The sequence below is a fragment of the Neofelis nebulosa genome, chromosome 9 (assembly GCF_028018385.1).
Source record: "Neofelis nebulosa isolate mNeoNeb1 chromosome 9, mNeoNeb1.pri, whole genome shotgun sequence".
Classification (NCBI taxonomy): Eukaryota; Metazoa; Chordata; class Mammalia; order Carnivora; family Felidae; genus Neofelis; species Neofelis nebulosa.
The window spans coordinates 2219791-2245939 of record NC_080790.1 but is presented as its reverse complement, the minus strand read 5'-3'; the positions used below and the strand labels follow the sequence as shown (position 1 = coordinate 2245939).

At 56.4% G+C, this 26149-nt stretch overlaps 2 protein-coding genes across 5 annotated transcripts in view; both read right to left on the bottom strand.

Annotated features, from left to right (window-relative positions):
- Nucleotides 1-26149, bottom strand: part of TRAPPC12 (trafficking protein particle complex subunit 12) — an 86444-nt gene that overhangs the window by 10853 nt on the left and 49442 nt on the right. For 3 of the 4 annotated variants that reach the window (XR_009248147.1, XR_009248146.1, XM_058682417.1), the window contains exons 7-9: nt 14458-14530; nt 11943-12016; nt 6495-6593 (exon numbers count right to left, since the gene is read on the bottom strand). The exons of the other annotated variant lie outside the window; for it this stretch is intronic. Coding sequence is in view for 1 of the 3 variants with exons in the window: in XM_058682417.1 (XP_058538400.1) it covers nt 6495-6593; nt 11943-12016; nt 14458-14530 (246 nt within the window). In the remaining 2 variants the exon portion in view is untranslated. The remainder of the gene's footprint in view (nt 1-6494; nt 6594-11942; nt 12017-14457; nt 14531-26149) is intronic. 4 annotated transcript variants of the gene reach the window in all.
- RPS7 (ribosomal protein S7) overlaps nt 1-26149 on the bottom strand; it is a 119572-nt gene that overhangs the window by 91922 nt on the left and 1501 nt on the right. The window lies entirely within an intron of this gene.

Below are 26149 nucleotides of genomic sequence, written 5' to 3'. Positions count from 1 at the left end.
AACCACGTCGCCGTGTCCGTATTGTTGACTCCGCCGAAGTTACCGTAGCTACTCGTGTTTATCAAGCCTTCAAGATGTGGGCACCGAGCCAAGCGCTTCAACACACTCAGCTCTCACGCGATCGGTCACGTCCATGCTATCTATTATCTCCATTTTTAACTCAAACATATTTGACACACTGTGTAAATGTAAGGCGTACGGCGGGTTTACTTGATACACTTATGTGGTAATGATTTAAAAATCAAGCATAAAAAACGGCAGTCGAAATTTTTGCAGGATATCCAGCAAGCAAATAAACCCAGACTCGATAACCCCAACCCACTTATTTGGAGAAAACAACAGACAGTAAGTGGAGGAACCAGTCAAGACAAAGCGCAAACAGAATTATAAACGTGAAATGACGAGTCGCTATGGACAGAAAGAAAACTGCTCGTGTTGCCAAAGGGCGTCAGTTTACAGAACTGTGTGCAAATGTACGTGAACACAGGGACCAGACAGGTGACTTCCTGGGACACCTGAAATTGCCCAGACGGACCCGGAGACAGAGAAAAACCCTGGGGCCTGTAACAGTAACACATTAGGGACGGTGATCGGCGTCAATGCCCACAAACACCAAGTGCTTGGCACAAGCATTTCTTAGGTGAATTATCCAAACCTTCAAGGAACAGAGAATTCCAAAATAATCCAAAAATTTCCAGAGAACAGCGAAAGAAAGAAACTTTCTAACTCACTTTTGTGAAGATGGACGACACATACCAGTGCTTTTGAGAGAAGTGCTCACGCACGCGCACACACTTGTGAACGCAGAGCCCAAGTGCTCATACACGTGCTTGTGACCGTGGAGCCGGGGAAGTGCTCATGCACGCGCACACCTGTGACCTTGGGAGCCTGAGAGAAGTGCTCGTGCACGCACACACTTGCGAACGCGGAGCCCGGGAAGTGCTCGTGCACGCGCGCGCACTCGTGAACGCGGAGCCCAAGAGGAGCATGCCTGTGCGGGGCTCCCCCACCGGTGTTGTCCTTCGGGGGGACGGACCCCATGTATATTTCTGCAGCAGAAACCAGGGCTTGCGGCCTCTCTCTCCTTGGCCTCAGCCAGTACAGCAGGCTGGGCTCCCTCCCACCCTGCAAATTGGGCAAGAGGTGGCCCTGCGGAGGCGCGGGGTCCCCGGGGGCCTCGCCAGTTTGTGACAGTGAGAACCCCTTGTCCCAGCGGCTGGGCACCAGCAGGGCCACCGCAAGGGCCTCGGGAGGGCGCCTGCTGCCGTGAGATTTGTATCAGCTGAAAGCCACGGGCTTCTCCTGTTTACCTCCGACCTTTACTTACAGAAACACGGGCTGGAAATTCATCTAGAAAAACCATTTAGCCCAAATCTTTACGCTTATATATAGGAAATATTTTCATACCTAAAATATATTTTGAGAGCGCACATACTGAATGGGGGAGGGGCAGAAAGCGAATCCCAAGCAGGCTCCGCACTCTCGGCACAGAGCCCGACGCGGGGCTCGAATGGGGAGATCGTGACCAGAGCTGAAACCAAAGTCGGATGCTCAACCGGCTGAGCCACCCAGGCGCCGCCTCCCCCCCCCCCCCCCCCACTTTAAAACCTCTCAAACCGCCATTTCCGGAAGGGGCCGACCCCCCCAGATTAGTGCACACATGCCAGTAACGGTGACACGCCGCTGCCGCTCTGTCCTGGTTCCCTTCAGCAGGTGCTCCCGCGCAGCGACGTCCCCGCCCCCAGAGCCCCCGCGCAGCAATGTCCCTCCCCCCCGGAGTCCCTGCGCAGCCCTGAGCCTGAGCCTGGCTCCTGCTCCCTCTGCCCTGCTGCGAGCCAGGCAGGATGAACAAGCAGCCTGCACCCCGCAGGCGCCTCCTGTCCCCACGGCCCCCGACCGTCCTTCACGCCCCACTCCCACCCGCGTGGCTGCCCCCCACCTCCGGAGGCCCCTGAGCCGCGGCGTTGGAGGACTGAGCATCGCCTTCGCCGCCGGTCCCGTGTGCGCTGCCGCGGAGGCCGGTCTGCCCGCACTCACCGCGCTCTGCGCCGAAGGCTCCTGCCTGGCCACCGGCCCCTTCCGTCTCCGCGCCAGCGCGGTGGACACCGGCTCTCCCGTGAGCAGCTCGTGGGCCCTCGGCTCCGGACGTCACCAAGGCGCAGAAGGCACAGTCTGCAGCCGTGAGGGAGGGCACCCAGGACCCCTCCACCCCTTCCTCTCCTGCCGCTGAGACAGATCACAGCCCAGAAGGACGGAGTGGGGGCCTTGGTGCGGAGTCACTGTAAAGTGTGAATACACGCTTCCTCTGCGTGTGCACGTGTTTCACCGCCCTTCGGTGGGCCGTGGGAGGGCTCCCTCAGAGTACAGAGCACCTCCCATCCCGTCTGCAGCCTCCCAGTGCCTTCAGGAGCAGAGACCCCCATTCCACCTGACCCTCCCCCCCGGAACAACCGCTCACCTCCTCTGCATGGACGGCGGGGGCTCTCAGGAGGCTGTGCAGGAAGACTGGGGGCAAGGAGGGGCCAAGAAGGGGCAGGCCCAGGTGCCTGGTGTGTGGGTGGGAGGCCAGAGGGCTTGCTCCCTACAGACTGCATCTAGAACATTCTGTCCTGACCTGTGTGTCCAAGTCAGGTCTTCCCACCCGTCTATGTGATCAGTGCACAAACTGAACAGCTAACCGTTTGCTCTTAACGGCCATGAGGTCGAGCCTCTTGGAAAGAATGGGGGTAGTTCCTCACAAGTACAGTACATTCTGTTAGGAGACCTAACGCAACGTGGCACCGGTCTGGCCCCTGGGTATCTGCCCACGCGCCTTCCTTTGTGGCTTAGCTGTTGCTGGCCCGACGGAGGGTGGGGCAGTGCAGCGCCCAGCCGTGTGGTATTCTCCAGAAACTTCGTTCCACTTGGCTAGACCTCGTCTGGTCCCCAAATGTCCTGTTTCTGCACTATTACGGGTCAGGGCCACATAACAGAACACCATGCCAGGCTCCGCCCCCGGTGACCATCTCTCATCATCTCATCCCACCAAACACGTCCTTAATGTGAGCTGAGGCGTAAGGTTAGACACGAGCACACATGCCAGCAGGATGGCTCTGGGGCTGCAACACGGACCATGCGGCCAGGTGTCGCGCGCACGTCCCCCAGCAGCTTGTGGGCTCCCGGCCTGTGTGCGTCAGCATCTCTAGGGAGCTCCCCACCCCGACATCCTGGGGTTAGCCACTCTCTGGGGCGGCTCTGCCTTTCGGTTGGTGGGAGTCAGGCGTGCCCCACTGCTCGAGGCCGGCGGGAGGCTGAGAGGCACAGAAACCCAGTAGACCACACGTGTCCCAGGCCCCGTGCACAGTCCGATCTCTGCTGAGATCCCCGACTCGCTATCTCACAGAGGGGACTGAAGCCCAGCAAGGTCACATGACCTGCTCAGAGCCACACGGCCCCGAGCTGGCTCCCATGGCCTGTCTTCTCCCACTCAGCTCCGGGGCTGTGTGCATTTATTCTCCGAGATGCCTTGGGAGAGAAGTCAGGGGAGAGCTCATCGAGGGGTCCAGGTGACTTCACGGTGCCCTAGAGGACAGGCAAATCCTGCACAGGCAGGCAGAGGGAAAGGGAGCCCAAGCAGGGAGAAAAGTAGGCTGCAAAGCAGGAGTTAGTGCCGAATCTGGGAGGGCCCTGAGCGCGGGCTTCAGGCGTGAGCTTACCCGACAGGTAAGCCATGAGGCGCCAGCAGGGGCTCTGACCGAGGATGACAGAAGGGAGCGGCATTTCAGGAGGCTAAGGTCTGGGGTGGATGGGAGCCAGACGGGGCTGGAGGCCAGGGCAGTGCCACGACTCGCACGTGCCCACGCTGCCTCTGGGCCCCTCTGGGGGGCCGAACGCAGAGACTGGAGACAGGGGCCCTCAGGCAGTGGCCCGGTCTGGAGGGGCCGGTCCCAGCACCGCTTCTGAACCCGGGTGCGGATGGGCGCCTGCTGGGGCGACCGTAAAGAAACCAGAGCTCGGCAGCGAGCACGCCTGCTGTACAGGGCACGCGCATCAGGAAGCAGGTGAGGGTGCAGGGCAGGTCAGGACAAAGAGGCATGGCCACCGGGCCCTAGGACTCGCTCTTTATCACAGGGGTCCGGAAAGCTCTAGAACTCCCCACGAATGCAAGCCACTGTGTGGTTTCTCCCAGGGAGACCTGTACAGTGAACCCTGACTGTGGCAGCACGGGCTCCCCGTAGAGCAGGCGGGAAGCTGTCGCCGGCGCCTCAACACTGGCAGATCACAGGACGGGCTACGGGAGGCGCACGACCACGCCGGCCCGGAACAGCAACGTTCCACCGGGAGCCTCAGCTTCCGTAAGGGCTCCCGGGTCTCCGAGCACGAGACCTGCTCAGCGGCTGTCCTCTCTCCTCTCAGATCCGGATGCGTCAGGCAGCACGCTTACCCTGTCGACCAAGACCTTACCTGTGCCTGCCTTTCCTGTTCGGCACACGGATGCGGTAACAGATGACCTGTCAACCGAGCGAGGCCACCTCTGACCAGCTCCAATGGGAACGTGTCATAAACGGGGAGTCCTGCCATCTCGATTTCCTTTACAAAACCAAAGTTCACACCACTGTTCTTCAGCAACAGAAGTATCAGTGACAGGCGTTTGATAAATAGTCCGAGGTGACAAGGTCTCCCGGCCACGTGGTGGGGACTTCGGTGAGTCCAGTCAACCAGCTTCCTGTGGCCTGTGTTCACACGGTGGGGGGAGGGGGGTGGTGTTCCTGACCAGCAGTCACCTCCCCAGCCCTGAGAACGGGGGACACCAAGAGCTTTCCCTGCACCGCTCACCACCTCCCCTGGTGACGCTGGACCCGCTCGGAGCCGGGCCGGAAACGTCTACAGGGCAGTCTTGCCAAGTCCCCGCGGCTTTGGTACTATCCGTTCTGAGATCCGGGCCTCAGTCCTGTCACTCCCGTGACTCCCACAGGAGGATGTGCTTTCGTATCTCAGGATTCGTAAATGGATGTCAGGCGTGGAGTCCTCAAATTACGTAAATTATGACTCAGAAATGAAGACTGTCCTGAGCGGTGAGGAATTAGAGCAGACGCAGGATGTTTCATTTCGATAATCAGCATGATCCCAGGCACAGCACTGTATTCTTTTTTTCTTGTTGTTTTTAAAGGTTTTATTTTTTTAGGGTAATCTTTACACCCAGCGCGGGGCTCAAACTCACACGCGTGATTGAGAGTCACGCGCTCTAGTGGCTGAGCCGGCCGGGCGCCCCCACGGCACCGCGTTCTTACACGGACGGTCCTGCTTTGTCTGCTCAGTGACCCCAAAGGACACTAACGAGCATCCACGGCGTACAGAGACAATGCGGCTCAGTTCGGCGGCTTGCCTGGGCTCACCTGCTAGCTAAGCACCAAGAACAGACAGAAAGCTGGGTCCTCCAGCCTCTACGGAGTGCGTTCCTCAGCATCCGGTTTAGTGAGGGTCGCCCTTAACGGCCCCACAACAGAGGCCCCTGAGTGCCCTGGGAAGGACTCCGAGACCACAGCTGGCCTTCACTGTCAGGCTGTCCCTGCAACCCGTCTGTGCTCCCCAGGAGCAGTATGGCTTGTGGGAGGAGGAGAGAGGTGCGCGTGTGTACGTGGAGTGAGGACGGGGGTGCACACGTGTGTGCGTGGAGTGAGGACGGGGGTGGACAGGACCCACCTTCGGTGAAAACCACCTGAGCTCCGGGCTCACAGAGGCTCTGTTCGCCGGATCTCTGGGACCTCGGGCGGGTGACTCAACCACAGGAAAGCTTCAGTTTGCTAATCTGTAAAGTGGCCGGCAGTACCCACGGCGGCAGGGCTGGCTGGGCGTGGCGCCTGCTCAGGGCCAGTGGTGCTCGACGTACTTCTGACCCTTCTCCGACTTTGCTCCGGGGTGTTATGGCAGAAAGCCCTACGCCCCGAGGGTGGGAGGGGGGCAGAGGCCGCCTGGGCTCAGCCCGCAAGGGTGGGATTGCCGTCCTGGGAGAGACAGGAGTGAGGAGGGCACCCATCACTCCGTCGCCAAGGGGTCCAGGAAAGCTCATCCCAGACCAGCGATGCTCTTGGCGAGAGCTGTCGTCCCTCCCCTCGTGCGCTGCTGGACCGCCGCTTCCAGGTGCCCTTTCCAGCAAGCTATCAGCAAGTTACGCTAGTATCGGCCAAGCTGAAAGAATGTTCCTGATGGTTTCATCAACCCTTTTCCTACTGCCACAGGACGATTTCTAAAATAATCTGTTTCAGTGCCTTGCCCATGAAAACCTGTAAATTCACATTTAGCGATGTGCGTCCTAATCACGTCAAAGCCAACGGGGACTTAATACCATCAAAACGCAGCTACTGTAAAACACTAAACCTTTTAACAGACACCTGACACAAAACGTTTTCTATTCCCTAAATACGGAATTACCACTGAGTCCCAGGCCACCCCTGCAGGGCCCACCCCCTGTAGCTCAGGTGCCCGGCATGGGGTGGGGAGGGGGGAGCCCGTACCTGTAGGAAGATCCGGCCGATACCACTCAGTAGCTGGGGCTCCTGCTCGGGGTAATACTGGATGACTGAGTGATAGGCGTCCACAGCCAGCACGTAATCCTACGGGGACAGAACCCGAAAGAGGATTTTGGGTTAGGAAGATCACTGTTTTACAAAATTAGAAGCTCAAGCGCCTGCAGACTCACACGTGAAGATAGGGCACGTCGACACGCGAGCCAGGAGGATGCGGAAACCCAGTGCTGGGCCTGGGAGGTGAGCACAAGCCTGCCTGACCACGTGGCAAACGGGACCCCGAGTTTTGTTCGTAACCAGACTCGGGAAATGCCTTCCTCTCCCTCAGGGGCTGAGGTCTATCCTGCTTCCACTTTCTAAATAGCAATTAGTAATTCACCTGGACTCTCGCTTTCTTTCTTGACAAAATTAAGTGAGTTGGTGAATTTCACCTTGTCATCACTGCCAATGACATAAACCAAATTTATTTATTTTTCATCTAATTTTTTAAATGTTTGTTTTCGAGAGAGAGAGAGAGAGAGAGAGAGAGATAGAGTGTGAGTGAGGGAGGAGCAGAGAGAGAGAGGAAGACACAGAATCCAAAACAGGCTCCAGGCTCCGAGCTGTGAGCACAGAGCCCGACGCGGGGCTCAAACCCATGAACTGTGAGACTGTGACCCGAGCCGAAGTTGGACACTTAACTGACTTAGCCGCCCATGTGCCCCTAAACCAAATTTATTAATAGCATCTCTTAAACGTTTTCTATGCTAAAAGGTGAGGAAAAGTCCTTATGTTTAAACAGAAACCCCCACCAAACAACTTAGCTGAGAGCGAGCACGAGACCCAGGGCAGGCTCGCTGGGGAGAGCGCTGGAATGTGGTGCGGGGGCTCTCTGAGCGCACCAGGCAGGTGTACGTGGGACACTCAGCAGGCTCTGCTGGCCACAGTGCTTGGCCGTGCACCCCAGCAGCTGCCCTCTGTCACTGCGTCGGGAGCACCCTTCACGCTGCCCTGGGGGTCCGGGTAGGACCTGACCATCTCTGCACCCCCTGCTGCGCTCCCAACGCCGGCCCGCCGGGACACTAACGGAACCCCTGTCGGTCCGTAAGAGGCGGGACCAGTCGCCCAGGACACAGTCCTTGGCCCCTCTCGGGTCCCCCAACAAAGCCAGGCTCTCCAGAACAGCCGTGATCTCTGTGACGTCTGCGGAGCTGGCTCCATGCCGGACGCTGTGCTGTTCCTGAGTCCCAGCACACGGCCGGCAGGAAATGTTGGCTGCAGGCACTTTTCTCCTGGCTTGTTCTTCGTTCCTCCACATTCGCAGTTACTAGCTTGCTAACTGGATGATGATAGAGAGACAGGTGACAAGTAAAATTTCAGTTTAGCAGGAAAAGAGTGAAAACCTTTCCAGTCGGGCCCTTTTTTTTTTTTTTTTTAATTTTTTTTTAATGTTTATTTATTTTTGAGATAGAGACAGAGCATGAACGGGGGAGGGGCAGAGAGAGAGGGAGACACAGAATCCGAAACAGGCTCCAGGCTCTGAGCTGTCAGCCCAGAGCCCGACGCGGGGCTTGAACTCATGGACCGCGAGACCATGACCTGAGCCGAAGTCGGATGCTTAACTGACCGAGCCACCCAGGCGCCCCCAGTCGGGCCCTTTCAAGGAAAACCCATGAAGACAAATTTTACTGAAGGTGTGGTGCTCACAAGGAGCCTCACAGCACATGCCATCCTTTCCTGGGGCCCCTGCTGCCCACAGCAGGGCTGTGCTGTTTCCAGTGCTGTGTGTGCACACGTGTATAAGCAGGCACAAGTGTGTCAGTGCACTCACAAGTGAGTGCACTTAAGCGCATGAGTGTGCATGCAAGCACAAGTGTGAGAAACCAAGCCGTGCATGAATGTGTGCCCAAGTGTGAGCACAAGCATGAGCAAGTGCGTGCAAGCATGAGTGTGAGAAACCACGGAGGTGCGTTAAGTACACAAGTGTGAGCACAAGCATGAGAGCAGGTGTGGGCACGGGGGGTGCACGAGCATTAGCAAGTATGTGCATGCAAGTGTGAACATGCGAACGTGCACTACCGTGTATGCATCAGCGTGTGAGCAAGTGGGTGTGTAAAAGCATGAGTGTGAACAAAACATCTGTGTACACATGTGCGTGCTAGCGTAAACGTGTGTAGGTGTGCGTTCGCAAGCATGAGCAAGTGTGTGCGTGCTAGTGCGAACGTGGAAGTGTGCGTGTGATCGGGTGTGTGCATGAGGTGTGTGTGTGTGTGCGCGCGCGCGCTCAGAGGCCCCTCCCCTGGGGGGGCTGAGGCCCCAGCAGAGGGTGCCCGGGTGCCCCCACAAGCACGAGGCCTACCCAGACGCCTGCTGGTGGGGAAGTCACCTGCTGTGATTTAACACCCAGCCCTCGCTGTTGGTTTCCAGTCAACAGAAGACCCTTCTGTCGTTGGTGTTAGCGCCCGAGTGTCACTGATCCGGGCCAGTCCACGTGCCGCAGGTCTTGGCTCGTGCGTCACTCACTCTACCGAGCGCCCAGCCGAGCCGGAGCCAGGACGTGCGGGGCGGTACCTGCCCACTTCCGGTTGGCGAGTCCGGGGAAGCCAACGTCGCCGTCTGACAACCGTGTTTCAGTGCTTGAGGCCAGGAGTCCGTGTTTCCGAAGATGACGTGACGTGTAAAGAACTAAGCAAGGACCCCTGACGGAGTAACGGCCGTGTGGATCTGTGAAAACACCACCTCCTGGGAGAACCCTCCAGGGCGGATCCGCAGGCGTGGGGGGCGCGCGGGAAGGCTGGCTTCCCCGCGAGATCACTGCGGTCCCGGTGCCGCTCTGGACGCCCAGGAGCGGCCGCAGCCTCGGGGGCGGCCTCCGCGATGCTTCCAGGGGCCCTGGGCTCAGATAACGCGGGGGTGGGTTGCAGAGCTTCCTAAGCGGACGATCACTGCCGGAAATGGCTTACTTCCTGCAAGCGGAGGAAACGCGGCCCCTCGAAAGGCAAACGCTCAAGGTCGCTGTCCCACTCCGCCCCGCTGCAGACCACACGACCGGCTCTGAGGAAGGCCGCGAGGGACCTGCTCAGGGGGACGGGCCTGGGTCGGCTCGGGGCGCACCCGTCTCCCTTCTGCAGCTCCGCCGGCTTGGGGGCCGTGGAGCAGGGCTCACGACCGTCTGCAGCCAGAAAGGGTTTGTGCGGGGAGACGGAGGCGAGAAGAAGCTGGTCTACGCACCTGCACGGTCCCTCTGTGACCTGAGGCGCCCCGACGGGCGGCCCAGGAGGGCGGGGGGGGGGGGGGGGGGGGCGGACGTGGGACCCTCGGGGCGCACCTGAGGCGCAGGCACATCACCCGCAGGGCCGACCCGCACTGGCGCCCCGCCCTCCGCGAGTCTGGGGACGAGAGCTGCATTTGCGACATCACACCGATGCACCCGTCCCGGGCCGCGCAACGGCGCCCGACGTCGTGCGGACACGTCCCTGGCCACGTGACGCAGGGAACCGGGCCTGACGGTACGTCGTGCGGACACGTCCCGGGCCACGTCACACACGTAACCACTCCCGACGTTGTTGTGCGGACACGTCGCCGGCCACGTGACACAAGTAACCGCGCCCCACGGTACGCTTTGCGGGTACTTGGGGCTGAAACGTCCGCTTCTCATCAGAAGGAAGTTAGTATTTATTTCCCCGTAACACAGCCGGCCCTCAGAGCGAGGAAACGGCCGAGTAGAGGGGCCACCGGCGGCCGTGCACGAACCCGGAGGACAGGACCCCACAGTGCCGCGCGCGCTCACCATGGCAACAGGGCACAAACACGCGGAGACCTTTGCCAAACGTGCACTTGAACTCAAGGAAATGAAGACTCGTCTAAAGTCTCAAATTGCATTCATCAGAAAGCATTTTTGCAGCAATAATATGTTCGGTATGGAGTCCCAGCGAAGTCGGTAGAAAACTTACATTTGGTGCTTAAGGGCATTGTTACCACCACAGCGCAACAAAGAAATCCTCCCATAATGTGCTATTAACGTCTTAACAATGCAAATAAAAGTCGGCAGGGGGACAGGTAGCGTCCCTCCTGGGGAGTTTTGGCCCCGAGACTGAAGAAAAGTCAGCCCTGTGAATTTACTGTTTGCTCTCTCCGCATCAGCACCTGGCTTTCTGGGGGAAGGGGTTCCAGGAGCTGGCGACCGTCCTCAGCAGGCTGGGGAGAACGGCCTGCTTGGAGGGCATCCGCCCACGCACATGCCGGGGGTGGCCTGCCCTGGGGTGCGAGTAGAGGGACACGGGCACCGCAGGGGCGGCCAAGCCACCCTGTCAGAAACGCCAGGTGTGCGGACTGAAGGGAGACCTGAGCTCCTTGGCCGTGTGTGCCTGGGGGGCAGGGGGGCTGCGTGAATGTCACAGCTGCGGGTTTCAGATACCAGCTCTGTGCCCGTTTTAGAACAGACGCCTGGGGCTCCGGGACACGCAGGGTGCTGCGAGGTCACTGTGCCCTGGTGTCACGCCTTTACAGGGGCCCCCAGGATGGGAGCCGTGCAGGCTGCCCTACGGCGGGTTCAGACGGGCACGGGGCGGGGCTGTGCATTTATGCCCGCGGCCAAGCCCTCTGCACTGTGCCCAGGACAGGACCCGCTCCCGGGGCTGCGCGCCAGGGCCAGCCACGGAGCTCTGCCACCCTATCAACCGCCTGTTCTGCTTTGCTAAAGATTAAGCTCAGGAATGACCTTGGGCTGACCTGTGGGGGACTCAGAGACTGGGTCTCATAAGAGCCCAGGTGTTCGCGCCTGGGTGTCCGAGGCTAACGGATTCTTGCAGCGGCAGCTGCGGCAGGGCTTCTAGGGGGTGTGGGTCCCTGACCTGCCTGCCCGGGGAGCTGGGGGGGGGGGGGGGTCAGGCTCCTGCCAAGGCGAGGAGCCAGACCCTGTTTGGCTGGCGAGGGCCTGCTGGGAAAAGACGAGAGAACAAAGGACCCAGGCGTCCATTCATCCTCTCCGATCTGCGAGCTGCCTCCGTGGGGGCCGAAGGCTCTGGGTGGTGTCCCTGAGACACAGGTCTTCTGGGGAAACCTGTCTCCCGATACCACAAGCATCAGTCAGCAAGTCCTGCCAGGACCAGGGTAAACCCTTCCTCTAACACGGGGAGAACAAGGGCTCCCTTTCTGGGATGGAACCCAGAGGAAAATAGGAGAAATGGGGATGGGGAGGGGGAAAGGGTTAGGGGGGGAGGGGAGAGGGAGAGAGATGGAGAAAGGGAGAGGGAACGAGAAGGAGGGGGAATGAATGATGATTTTAGTTAGATCGTCTAGACGCAGGTTTCAACACTTCAACGTGGCAGTGTAAACTCTACGCTGTGCTGAAATTTCCTTCCATACACGTTAAATGGGTCCAGGGCGAGTCCGGGAACCCCGCGGCTGCCCGTGGACGTCTCCTCACCACGGACGCCCTCTTCCGTACCCACGTACCTTCATCAGGAGCAGGCAGTTTGCCATGGAGCACATCACCCGGCCCAGGCGGGACCGCCACAGCCGAACGGAGGCTGCAAGAGAGGGGCAGTGGTGAGCGTGTGCCAGCTGGAGGCGAGCCCTGGCCGTCAGCGACGGTCCTGTGACTTCTGGCCTAGAAGGTCCCCTGTCACCAGGCTGCCGAGCACAGGGCATCAGGCCGGTGCTCTTGGCCCTGGGAGGAAAACGGACGAAGAAGTGACACAGCCATGAGAACAGGAAGGTGGCCGGTCAGCTTCAGGGCGGACAGGAGACCACATGGCCCAGCCACGGCCACCTGCCTGGGGGGCACAGGGTACGGGGCTGCAGGGTGCCCGCATGCTGGACTCCGCTTACTGAGGTCGCCTTCTCAAAGTCTCCATTTCAGAGCCTTTTATTTTTTTTTAAGAAAAAAATTTTTTTTAACCTTTATTTATTTTTGAGACAGAGAGAGACAGAGCATGAATGGGGGAGGGTCAGGTCAGAGAGAGAGAGGGAGACACAGAATCCGACGCAGGCTCCAGGCTCTGAGCTGTCAGCACACAGCCCGACGCGGGGCTTGAACTCACAGACTGCGAGATCATGACCTGAGCTGAAGTCGGACACCTAACCGACTGAGCCACCCAGGCGCTCCTTCAGAGCCTTTTAAACGGAAGCGGCAACCGCTGTCCTATCTGTGTTGCAGACCCTGTGGGCACCATCGTGGTGGCAGCGAGCACCCTGACGTGTGACGGCAGGGCGGCGATGACGCAGAAGCAGAGCTGGCTCCCCAGCAGGTGTCTGGCCGGTGGCGGCTGCAGCGGCCGACAGGCCCGGAGGACGGCAATGCCCAAAGGACCGTCATTCCGTGAGCCGGCTGACCCTGCTCTGCCCACATGCTGCCCTTCCCCTGTGCCAGGACCAACGGGCGGGTAGGATAACACCTGCCCAGAAAGTATGCTTATTTTCAGACCTGCTTAAGAACACAATAGACTTAATTGCTAGAATTAGGAACTTAACTCCCTGCGCCTTTAAGCAATTAAAAATATATTAGGTGCTTACAACATCATTTTTGTGAAAAGAAGAGTTCTCAACAGTATCTTTTGTTGATGAACACAACATGTGGTCTCACCGAACTGCAGTTTATCTCCACGGACTTGTTTCTTTTTTTTCTTTTTTTTTTTTGTGGGGAGAGAGCAAGAGAGAATCCCAAGCAGGCTCCCTGCTGAGCACGGAGCTCAATCCCACAACCCTACGATCGTGACCTGGGCAGAAATCAAGAGTCTGATGCTTAACCGACTGTGCCACCCAGGCTCACCCACGGCCCTCTTTCGTGTGCTAATTCCAGCTCTGGGAGGAAGCCCCCGTTCACCTTCAAACTGTTTATCTATTATGACCCTTAGGTACCCAGGAAGTGCTTTCTGAGATCTAGTGTTTATTTGCAAATTCCCAAACTGGCACCCAGTACGAGAGGATGGGACATCTGAGGGTGAGTGATGCCTCCTCGCTAACTCAGCCGCAGTTACATGACTCGGAAGTGCATGTGTGCGCGCGTGCACACATACACACACACACACACACACACACACACACACCCCTACAAACCTGGCTGTCCTTTGGGATTTCTCACACAAAGGACACTGTATTTAAAGCATAAATGCAGCCCAGTGCTGCTGGCCCCAAAGGCAAACTTCTCCTGCCCATCCTACTCCCCTCTTCTCTCAGGGTCACCACTGTCCCCTTCTGTCAGGGTCACCATGCCCTTGGGGGCACCAGTGCAGCTCCCTGCCTCTGGCAGCTGCAGAGGAAGCACCGCTCGCCAGGATAACCCACGCTGGCCGGTGGTCACGAGAGCTCGCTCCGTGTGGGGCACACAGGGGCAAACGGCGGAGCCCCCGGAGGTGCCACAGGGCAGGTGTTGTGTGGAAAGGAGAGGGGCGGCCCTGAGGAGTCAGCGGTGGGTGAGGGGCCTCTCGGGGGCACCGATCGAGTTGGATTTTGAAGTGTAATTAGCAGTTCATCCCGAATGTTCTCAAGAAGTTACAGACGGGATGGCCTTCTCCTCACTGGCTCCCAGCAGCCTGGGGCTCAGGGTCATCCTGGCCTCCTAGGCGGCGCGCAGGGCCCCCCTTCCTCTCCTCTCCAGCACTTTGGGGCCTCTGGGTGCCCTTCTCTGCCAAGGCTGTGCTCTGGAGGGCAGTCCCCACCCCAGGGACGCCCCTCCCCCAGGAAGGCCCAGCTCCTCCCTGCCGCGGGAGCTGCGCTGGCTTCCGGGACCTCTGGGTGCAGTGGGGCTCCTGCACCCGATGGGGCTCCCTGTGGGCAGGCCTCATGCCTGGGCTTGCCTTTCCTGTACCAGGAGCTCCAGGCCTGGCGCCTAGCTTCCCAAACAAGGGCGAGCCAACAAATGCATGCGAGGACGGAGGCCTTACTAAGAGAGAAGGTGGTGGGGGGGGGAGGGGGCATGAAGAAAACCACTGGGGCTGGCAGTCACTTAACGAGCAGTCTGCGCACTGACCTCGTCTGTTCTCCGGTGTGATGCTGTTCACACTTCCGTCCTCAGCCAAGCCCTGCTCCAGATTTGTCAGGATCTATGGCAATTCCAAAGGAGAACAACAAAATCGTGAAAAATGCATTTGCTTCCAGACTTCGTTGTAACAGATTCTAGGAGACGCAGACTTCTCTGTATGAAAAAAAATTTGTCAAGGAATGTCCCACACAGACACCTTTTACACGTCAGCACTCAGGACACGGAGGGGACGCGGAGAGGGGGCCACGGAGAGGGGGCCACTCTCCAGCCGGTGGTGGCGTCTGGGTCTAGGACGCTCGGAAGGCACTCGAGAGACCTCAGACACAGAGGAGACGTCCTCTCTTTTCAAGAAAGGCAGCCAGTGTGTTACACACGAGGATGATTGTTAACTTCAGAAACGCCAGTCTTGCCCCTCCGCTCGCCCCCCCTCAGCCGTGGGCTGTGCGGCCTTTTGAAATGTATCAAATATATTCTGAGCACCTGTTCCCTTACATCGTTTGTACTGTTTGGTTAATGACTTTGGGTTGCTTTGCGTGCTTTGGCTTTTCCTGAAAAGAAAACACGATGGGTATCACTGTAATGTGAGGAGGGGACGTGAGTGGCAGGAGGGAAAGGCGTGGAGAGGAAAGGCTGTGCGTCGGGAGACCCAGCGTTAACCGACGAAGCTGTGTCCCAGTTGTGTCATCACTGACCTCAGGGGCAGGTGGTTTGGGGAAAAAACCCTTCTGTTTACGGGTCACCTTGCCAATTAACATGTCCCCAAATGACCCACCCCAAGAGGGGACGCTTGCAACCTGATGAAGAACCTGCTTTGGGCTTTCGTGTGTGGGGTCCCCGGGGGCGGGGCAGAGCAGAGGGCGAGCGGGGCCTCTGCGCACCTGCGAGGGTCCCTGCCTAACGCCAGCTGGAGCACAGCCTCTGTGAACAGCCCGTGCCGCCTCGCTGGGTCCAGACCAGGTCACATGACATTTTTGGCTAATCTGTCTTCTGATGAAGAATCATAAAAACAGAAACAGACTAGGAAAGGAAGTCTTGAGGGCGCTTAACCTCCGGCCAGAATAGAAGGTGGACAGGAAGGGAGAAGGGCAAGAATTACTGAAGGGGAAAAGGTGGCCCAGCACCCTCCTGGTCCCCAGGCCCACCCCCAGGGCCACTGGATGGGACACAGGGGAAGTGGCGGGTGTCCATGCACAAAACCAACCACGACAACCGAGCCGGAGAGAAGGAGCCTCACGGAGGGGGACCACACACCTCGTGAGGACAAAGTCACCGACTGGTCGCGTGCCTCACGGCGCGTCATCTGTGCCGAGGACCCGCCTCTGGGGCCACCTTATCTGTGGCCTGGGCTGAACCACAAGGATGGTGCCAGGAGTCCAGAGGCCGGAGCCGTGACTGTGGGGGCAGGTGGGAGGGGGGTGGGCTACTCTGGACGCCAACAGGAGAGGACACGTGTCCCAGAGAGAAAAGCAGGAGTCCCCGCCCCTCTGGCACCAATACAACTTTATACGGTCCGAGCGCACTCACCTCCAAAAGCTTAGTTCCGTGAAGGAAAGTGACAGAAACACCGCCACCCAAAGCCCGAAGTGTTTAGTCCGCAACCGTGGTGAGGTGTCCCTTCCCTCCCCCATCCCTCTGTCCCGAGGCCCAAGTCCAGGTAAGACACTGTCAAGCATCCTGGTCTGCTCCCCAGAATGAGCAAGGGGGACTGCACCAGCCTGGCCCACAGGAACACCACATTTACACCTGCCCGCAGGTTTGGGCACAGTGGTCACATGCATGACCCTGGAATCTGGTACCGTAAACCTCAGGTCCTGGTTTGTATGCCTGCGGTGTGGCACCAGACCCTGTGCTTCTGATGGGCTTTGGGTGACGTTCTGGGGACGACGGTCTGGGGACCACACTTTGTAGGAAAGCTCCGGGGAAGGAGTCTCGCAGCTCTTGCTTTGCTGGGCTGCTGCGGGCTGCAGGTGGGGTAGTTTTGGGGAATGGGTTTTGTACACGGAGCACCCAGGGTACGGACCACTGGGGGCGGGCCCTAACCCAAGGGCCCGAGTTCTCACTAGTAACCTACTGGAGACCAGACTCAAGGGAGAGCAGGTCTGCCCTAGTGGGGCTCAGATTTCTCTAGAAAGTCCTGTGACCTACCTGTCCCACCACAGTCTCCTAGGGGAACTTCTGGGAAGAGGCTTTGCAAAGCAAAAAGAGGCTTCTTGGAGCTGTTTCAAGCCACTCAAGGGGGACTAAACACTCCCACAGACCAGGCTCTGTGCTCAGTCGCTTGTCTGCATCCGGATCTAACTCGCACGCAGCCCTGAGGCAGCGGGTGATGCCCCTCATCTACGGCTGAGGGCCTCAAGGCTCACGCAGGCCGGTCACTCTGCCGGGAAAAGACAGGTGCACCTGGAAAGCTTCCCCATCTGCCTGACTCCAGAGCCCTCCCAACCCCTGCCTGTGGACACAGTGTCCCTTCAGGGCTTCACACTTTGAAACAATGCTCTCTTCTCTGCATGCAGATCACAGAAGGACAGAACACACAACGTCAAGATATACAAGTGAGGAATACAGAACTCCAGACCTCCTCATTCCGCTGACGCCCACTCTTTGCTGGGCTCTCATGCACGAGTCAGGACTAGATTGTTTGATAACTTCTGCGGCCTTGTGGTTCACTTTTGGTGCATCAGATTTTATTTTTAACGTTTATTTTTGAGAGAGAGAGAGCGTGAGCAGGAGAGGGGCAGAGAGAGAGGGAGACACAGAATCCGAAGCAGGCTCCAGGCTCCGAGCTGTCAGCACAGAGCCTGATGTGGGGCTCGAACCCATGAACCCTGAGATCATGACCTGACACTTAACCGACTGAGCCGCCCAGGCGCCCAGGGGCATCGGATTTTATACTAGGTTGCTGAGGGGTACAGTTCACATTCCCGAGTCGACATCCTGAGATTTGCAACGATGCAACCTGGAGTCTCTAAAGGTGTGAACTGCTACCCTGAGAAGAGTCAAGACAGAAACCTTGTAAAACCCCAATGACAGGGACACTCTTGAGCTCCTCTGAGGGCCAGGAGGGTGAGCGTCTCCCACCCTGATCCCCAGCAACGGGGACCCTGCTGTCACCTCCTGCTCGTGCACTCTGACACACAAGGCCAGGAGCGTGAGTCTCTCCCAGCTGATCCCCGGCGACGGGGACGCTCCTGTCACCTGCTTGTGTACTCCACGCATGTACGGGCCCAGGAGCATGAGCATCGGTGGCAAAGGGCGGAGAGGCCGCCTCCAGCCTTTCAGTGATCTCTCTCTACTTGCCAATCACTCCCATCTTATCTGATGAAGCCACAATCAATTTGCTCTCTGCTGCAGCGGCAGGAAAGCAGGCAACGGCACCATCCGGGTCAGGTGAGGCCTGGCAGGGCAGACGTTGTCGGCATGCCGATGGCCAGCCTCCTGGGGCGTTTCCCTGAGGAGCTGGCCAGCGAGGGCCAGCTGAAAGACATTAAGGCTTCCTAGAGACAAAGCTGTCACCTCTGCCTTATTAGCAGTCAGCAGCAGAGAACCATTCCTATCAACACTCCGGAGTATGTTTCTTTTGCACAAAAACATGCCTGACCCTCCGGCTTCTTCAGATGTGGGGGCCTCTAAAGTAGCACTTCTCTTACGAGGTTCCTTCCGCCAGGCTAACTTGGGACGGGTGGAGGCTGCTGGGTTGTGGGAGGGACGGAGCTGAGCTCAAGACCACGCGGGGCACGTCCGTATCTGCAACGACCCACACCCCAATTTACTTTGGCATCGTTCTTTATGGACCCTGTCTACTTCTGCAAGTGGTGTTAGAACTCTGTTCCCGTGGCTCTCTCCCAACTGGTCTGTAAAGGTCTCTCAGGACTAGCAGCAGAGACAGGCTGCAGAGAAGCCAGAGAAGGAGGGACCGCGGGACAGAGGCACCTGCTGTCCTGATGTGATGGTCTCTAGCTTGCCCGAGGCCCGGGAGCACAGCAAATTTGTTTGCAATCAAGGAGCATTTCACCTTCACAGGTACAATTACACCATCCAAACATCTACTAGCCTACCACATTCTTCTGCATCAAAGACAGCAGGGAAAATGGGTGCCCTGGGCCACCTGGTAAAGGTCACAAGGGACGTCCTGCTCAAACTGGGCCCCCTGTTAAAATTCGGGACCATGGTCTAATCTCAGGCTCCCTGGCTGACTACAGAGAGTCTGTAGCCACTGTCTGGGGAAGCTTCCACATTAGGGAAAGCCTGGCCTCTTCTGAGCAAACGACTGCTTTCTAGACGCCGAGAACTGTGTCCTGACGCCATTTCCCTCCTGGCTCTGGTGACCAGGAGACAGACCTGCTTTTTGGCTCCTTTCCTGTTACCGCCGTCTTAACTTCACCTTCTCTGTCCTGCGGTCTTGTTTAACTTTTTTTCAACAGAAAAATGCCTGATTATAAAGCTAAAGTACGCTGACATAACTATGGCTGAGAAAATAAAAAAGACTAGAACGGCCTCTGTTCCTGTCACCCACATAGCTAACACAATGCTGTTCTGCCTTCAGCGGACGTTGTTTACAGGAGACCGTACTGCAATAATAAATCTGTGGGCTGGCTTTGAAAATGAGCATCGTGTGTGAACATTTCCCACGTCAGGGCTGTGGAGTTAGATGACTGTTTGGAAACCACGTCATGCCTTGACACCCCAGGTCCGGGTCTGTTCCGGGACACCCCAGGTCCGGGCCTGCTCCGGGGCCCTTGTGTGCGGCTGCCATCTAAGGCTGTTCCTTCTCACGTGGGCAATCCATGCTGGTATCAAAACTGTGAAGAGCTAGCTGACTGTTGCTGGAGAGACAGCTGTCAGACGGCAAAGCTCACAGTGTATTATCTGCACACACAGTCACAGCATATGGTCACAGTGTGCTATCCGCGCACACACGGTCACAGGGTATTATCTGCGCACGGTCACAGTGTACTGTCCACACACACGGTCACGGCGTATTATCTACACACACAGTCACAGTATATTATCTGTGCACACAGTGTATTATCTACGCACACGGTCACAGTGTATTATCTGCACACACAGTCACAGCATATTATCTGCACACGGTCACAGAGTATTATCTATGCACACGGTCACGGCGTATTATCTGCACACGGTCACAGTGTATTATCTACGCACACAGTCACAGTATATTATCTGTGCACACAGTGTATTATCTGCACACACGGTCACAGTGTATTATCTGCACACATGGTCACAGCGTATTATCTGCACACACGGTCACAGCGTATTATCTGCACACACGGTCACAGTATATTATCTGTGCACACAGTGTATTATCTACGCACACGGTCACAGCGTATTATCTATACACACGGTCACAGTGTATTATCTGCACACGGTCACAGCGTATTATCTGCGCACACGGTCACAGCGTATTATCTGCACGCATGGTCACAGTGTATTATCTGCACACGGTCAAGGGTATTATCTACACACACGGTCACAGCGTATCATCCACCCACATAGTCACAGCATATTATCCACACACACGGTCAGCGTGTTATCTGTGCACACAGTCACAACGTATTATCCACACACACGGTCACAGCGTATTATCTGCACCCGTGGCAGGGCTCTCATGTTCTCAGCAGCCTGAAGCCCTCAGTCCCTTCCCAAGGGACAGCAACCTTCCACCGTCCTGGCCTGGCTTCCTGCTCCACGTTGACCCTGTGTGAGCATTTGATTCTACAACCACTGCTGACCTCTGGCCCGGAAAAACGACCTGGAGGACCAACAACAGACGCCATAGGAGCAGTGAGAGCACAGGGGACAGACAGCCCTAAGGGGAATGGGAATGTAGTAACTGCTTTCTTCCCAGAAACGACAACTCTGGTTGCGTAGACTGTCCTTGAGTTGAGCCTCTCAGACCGGCGTCAGGGCTCCTGGCCAGTCTGAGGCCACCACACGCAGCCCCGGCCCGACTTCCTGTCCTGGAGCCTCGAGGGGGTGGCCCGGTTCTCCACCCACCACCGGACACCGGCTGGCCGAGCCTCATCTGGGAGGGAGTCACCGAGTCCGAGTCCGTGCCCCAGGGCTCAATACCAGCGCCCCGGGTCGGGCAGGAGGAGGGGCCAGGCGTGCAGGCTGAGGAAGGAAGGCTGGGGGAGGGGATGGGTGGAGGACGTCACCCGAGGAGATGTGACTCCATGTCCTGACCCCTCAGCAGCGAAGAGCCCCACCCCCTGGTCCTGTGAGCCCAGCCGCTGGGGCCACGGTCCCCGTCAAGGCGACACTCAAGTGTGCTGCCTGGGCCACGTTCCCAGGGTGACGGGGAGACTGCTGCACTCGGGGGAGCACGGGAGACCGCAGCGTGACCCCACGGGGAGAGTCAGGACCAGGTTTCCGGGGCCGGGCGACCTGTTCTAACGTAGGCTCCCCCACCCCCACCCGCTGTCAGACCCTGGTGACTCTTCCACGTCTGTAAAACGGGGACGCTATCACTTCAGACGGCTGTCGTGTTAACGGAGGGTGTAAAACACAGAGCACGGCACGTTATGGTGCGGGCACCGCTCACATGGTCACGGTGACCCCACGGCCACTGTGGGTGCTCGACCTGGCATACCCTGGGGGCCGCGCTCAAGGACACAGGAGAGAGCACAGGGATGTGGGGAGGGTCCTGGTCAAGAGCCTCAGGTTTACAGCTCTCCTGGGGTTTCCCATCGGCTGTGACCGACTCAAAACACCAGCCTGCTGGTGTCGGACGGAGCCTCGGAACCCTGTGGTCCAACCCCTGACCCCTGACCTCTGGTTTATAGGTGGAGAGCAGAGCGGATCAGTGGCCGTGCACAGAACAGACCTGTATGCAGGTAATGCATCCGTGCCCCTAACTTTACCCCGCCAGATCAGGCTGCCACAAGAGTGGTGTGTGGGCCTTTAGTATTTTTAGCTTTTGCCCTTTTTTTTTAAGTTTATTTTGAGACAGTGCGAGTGGGGGAGGGGCAGAGAGAGAGGGAGACAGAGAATCCCAAGCAGGCTCCACACCGTCAGCACAGAGCCTGACGCGGGGCTTGAACTCACAAGCCGTGAGATCGTGACCTGAGCCGAAACCAAGAGTCAGATGCTTAACCGACCGAGCCACCCAGGCGCCCCTGGATTTTGTACTTGAGTAAATAAGTCCCCACACGAACACTGCCTTCCTGCCACCTCACCCTGCGTGTCCACGGTATACTGGGGAATGGCTCACGGATCACGGGGCGGGGGAAGCAGAGCCCTGGAAACCGCGCTCACAGAGGGCAGGGCGGGGGGGGGGGGGGTGGCGGGTGTCGTGCTCAGCCCTGAACTGTCGCGGGCTATGCACACAGGTGCTAATACACATCTGCCCGCTGACCTGACAGCAGGTCAAAGACAGACCACTCCCGCTTCAAAGCCCCCGGGGGCCTCTCCGGCTGAAACCACCCTCAATTATGCACGGGACGAGCTTGCAGGTAACACTCGCCTCTGGGGGGGCAGGGCGGGCAGCGCGCAGGAGGAGGAGAGCGGAAGCTCAGGGGCTGGGCTTCTTATCTGCCGGGTGGTGGCCGAGGAGCCGTGGGGGGCCTGCGGGCACCACCTTGCTCTGTGTCCCCCACCCCCTTCTCTTTACCACCACCAGTCCTGTCACGTGGGGCTGCCTCTGTCTTGGGAGGCGGGGCCAGGTTTTAAGTTGGAACACACGGCAAGTACATGTTGAGATTAGCCACGGAAATCCTTTTGGCCGGAGGCCAACACACCGTTCCTTCCAGGACGGGCTGCCTGTGTTGCTTCCGGAATTAGAACCACCCGCCCTTCTCTCAGTTCAGCAGCAACGTGACGGATGGGCTTACATCTGGGTCGTGCCGTCAGAAGGACACCCACTGGCGCACGGTGCGGCCCCGTGACCTGGGCTGGGATGTCCACACCCAGGTGGCACCCGAGAGACCAGTCACGCTCAGGCCCCCGGCAGCGGGTCCCTACACCGCAGGCCGCGCCGGGCCGGGGGCTCCCGTGGTGTGACCGCACTGGGCCTGCTCACCTCTCTGCCCTCATGAGCCATCGGCTGTCACCGCCTGGCCACCCGGGGATGAAACCACCTGAGGGAGGACGGACCCCATCTCTGGGGGCCGGCCTGTGGGACCGGGGATTTCAGACACTGGTCCCGGGGCTCTTATTCATTGGTTCAATCTACCACCAAACGCAGTAAGACGTGTTCGTACTGGATGGAGCAGAGAATCTGGCACAGGCAGGAACACTGTCGGTCTTTCTCCTTTCGGCTGGGACGTGTCACAATGAGGGATCAAATCACAGGATCACAGGCAAGTTAGCTGGCCTCTCTGTGCCCCAGTTTACTTAGCTGTAAACGTGGGTAATGGAATCCTTACTTTACTGGGTTTGCATAAAGATTAAATGAGCTGTTATTAGAAAAACGCTGAGGAACAGAGACTAGTCCCTGACGAAGACGCTGTATTTCAGGGGAATGGGTACAACAGTCTAGAGCAGCCGTGGCGGCAAGACCTGCCCTTGTCTCTCCCTACCCTGTAGCACATGAGATACCTTAGGACCAGGAAAACGGACTCCTAAAACGTCTTCTTTTCTCCCCTCGAGTCACTGGAACACTTGGAATTTTCTCTCAAGTACATACAAATTCCCCCGATGCGATATGGAGGTAAATGAAAAACGTAATTAACAAAATCATCTGTGTACAGTTTAGAAAATCATTGATTTTGCGTTTCTCGGCAACAAGTTATACGCTTATGTCTGAAAATAGCTGTATCTTAAGTGTTTTAAGATTCAAGGAAAAAAGTGTTGGAACCTAAAAAAAATGTTCCCCGTCAACCGATTAGCGTGCAAGAAAGAAGAGTTCTCCTGTCTTTCTGAAGTTATGCAGGGCGGAGGCTGTGAGGTGCCTGGGACACCTGCTCGCGCCGGAGTGAGGGCTGCTGTGCGGGAAGGAGCCCGTCCGCCTCCCTGCCAGGAGCCCTGAGGACGCCGGCATCTTGGAAAAAGCCCATAAAACCTTCCTCAAGAATAACGAGACTGAAAGGAGGGACCGGAAAGATACACTCTCATTTAACACAGGGCCGTGTTGTGCTGCTGCCCTCACCGCTTGTGGTCACAGCTCTGGGCGCTCCGCAGACACGACCTCACCTCGAGGGAGGCAGGAACAGGCGCTTCGCTTCCATCTAACGGTGAGCAGCCTGAGCGGTGGGGTGGCCCAACGCCCGGAGGTGGAGAGACTCTAAATCCCCTATTTCTTCCGAATATCACTTCACAGCATAATCTGACCTGTGGATGCAGCTTGGTGCCTTCCGCGTCACTGTCAGCGTTCAACCGAGAACAATTCACAAAGCGCTTCTGAACCTTACCTGCCTTCGGAGTCGGCATTACGAATGCCAGTTGTCATCACACAGTAGGACTTGCTTTGATTCTGGAACATTTTAAACTACCACTTCCTTAAACATTGCTCCCGGGCCTCTGGGAGACACGAAGTAGGTACTTGTAGGATTTGCAGGATGCGTGAAGGGCCTGAAGAGACATTTTGCTAGACAGAGAAGACACACGGGTCTGCCACGTTTAAGGGCATGTGATTTGTACACAAGAGATATTTCCCTGCTTTTAATCTACCAAGGATACCAAGGAAGACTTACATGCCAACAAGTTGGACGACCCAGATGAAATGAATAAATTCCTAGAAACATATAATCCTCCAACATCGAACGAGGAGGAAATAGCAAATCTGAACAGGCCAACTACTAAGAGAACATTTCAGGCCAATATCCCTGATGAACATACATGCAAAAATCCTCAACAGAGTATCAGCAAACTGAATCCAACTCTACGATAAAAGGATCATACACCACGAGCAAGCGGGATTTGTTGCAGGGATGCAAGGATGATTCAACACCCACATACCAATCTGCTACATCACATTCACAAAACGAGGAATGAAAATCCCGTGGTATCTCCACAGATGCAGAGAAAGCATCTGATACAATTAAAAAAAATTTTTAACGTCTATTTATTTTTGAGATAGAGACACAGAGTGTGAGCGGGGGAGGGTCAGAGAGAGAGGGAGACACAGAATCCGAATTGGGCTCCAGGCTCTGAGCTGTCAGCACAGAGCCCGACGCGGGGCTTGAACCTGAGAACTGCAAGATCATGACCTGAGCTGAAGTCGGCAGCCCAACTGACTGAGCCACCCTGGTGCCCTGCATCTGACACAATTTAACGTCCACTTATGATTAAAAACTCTCAACACAGTGTGTATAGAGGGAATGTACCTCAATATAGTAAAGGCCATATATGACAAAGCCATAGTTAACATACTCAACGATAAAAGATCGAAAGCATTTCCTCTAATATGAGGGACAAGTTAAGGATGCCCACTCTTACCATTTTTATTCAGCACTTTTTTTATCCAACACTTTTTTATCCAACAATTTAGTGGAAGTCCCAGCTGCAGCAATAAGGAAAAGAAATAAATGGCATCCAAGTAATTAGGAAGTAAAACTGTCACTATTCACAGTTGATATGACACCACATATAGAAACCCCTAAAGCATCCACCCAAAAACTATTAGACCCAATAAATGAATTCATTAAATTGGCAGGATTGAATTCATTAAATTCAATTCATTAAAATTGGCAGGATACAAAATCAATATTCAGAAATCTGTTGCATTTTTTTCATTTTAGTTTTTTTTAATGTTTACTTATTTTTGAGAGAGACAGAGACAGAATGTGAGCGGGTTAGGGGCAGAGAGAGAGGGAGACACAGAATCGGAAGCAGGCTCCAGGCTCCGAGCTGTCGGCACAGAGCCCGACGCGGGGCTCGAACTCATGAGCTGTGAGATCACGACCTGAGCTGAAGTCAGACGCTCAACCGACTGAGCCACCCAGGAGCCCCTGTTGCATTTTTATATAATAATAACCAACTATCAAAAGAGCAATTAAGAAAATAATCCCGTTTACTACTGCATCAAGAAGAATAAAATATGTAGGAGTTAATATAGCCAAGGTGAATCACTTGCCCTCAGAAAACTGATGAAAGACACTGAAGACGATGCAGGTATATAGAAAGATACTCTGTGCTGCAGAAAAATACTGTCAAAATACCCAAAGAAGCCTACAGATTCAACACAATCCCTATCAAAACACCAACGGCCCTTCTCACAGAACTAGAGCTAAAATAAACGAAAATAATCCCCAAAGTTCGTATAGAAGCACAAGAGACCATGAAGAGCCAAAGCAACCTTGAGGAAGAAGAGAGGTACGGGAGTATCATGCTTCCTAGTTTCAAGGCCTACTAGAAGCTACGATAATCAAAACAGTTTGGTACCAGCACAAAGACACACACACACAGGTCACCGCAACAGGTGGGTGACCATAAAAGCATCGTTAACTGATCTGTGACGAAGGACACAAAAATATACAACGGGGAAAGGAAAGTTTCTCCAACAAATGTCAGGGAAACTGGACAGCTACATGCAAAAGAGTGAAAGTGGACCACCTTCTTACACCATCCACAAAAATGAACTCCAAATGGATTCCAGACTTAAATATAAAACCTGAAACCATAAAACTCCTGGAATAAAACACAGGCAGTAAGCTGTCGGACACTGGTTTTGGTGATATTTTTGGATCTGTCTACTCAGGCAAGGATGATAAAAAAGAACAAA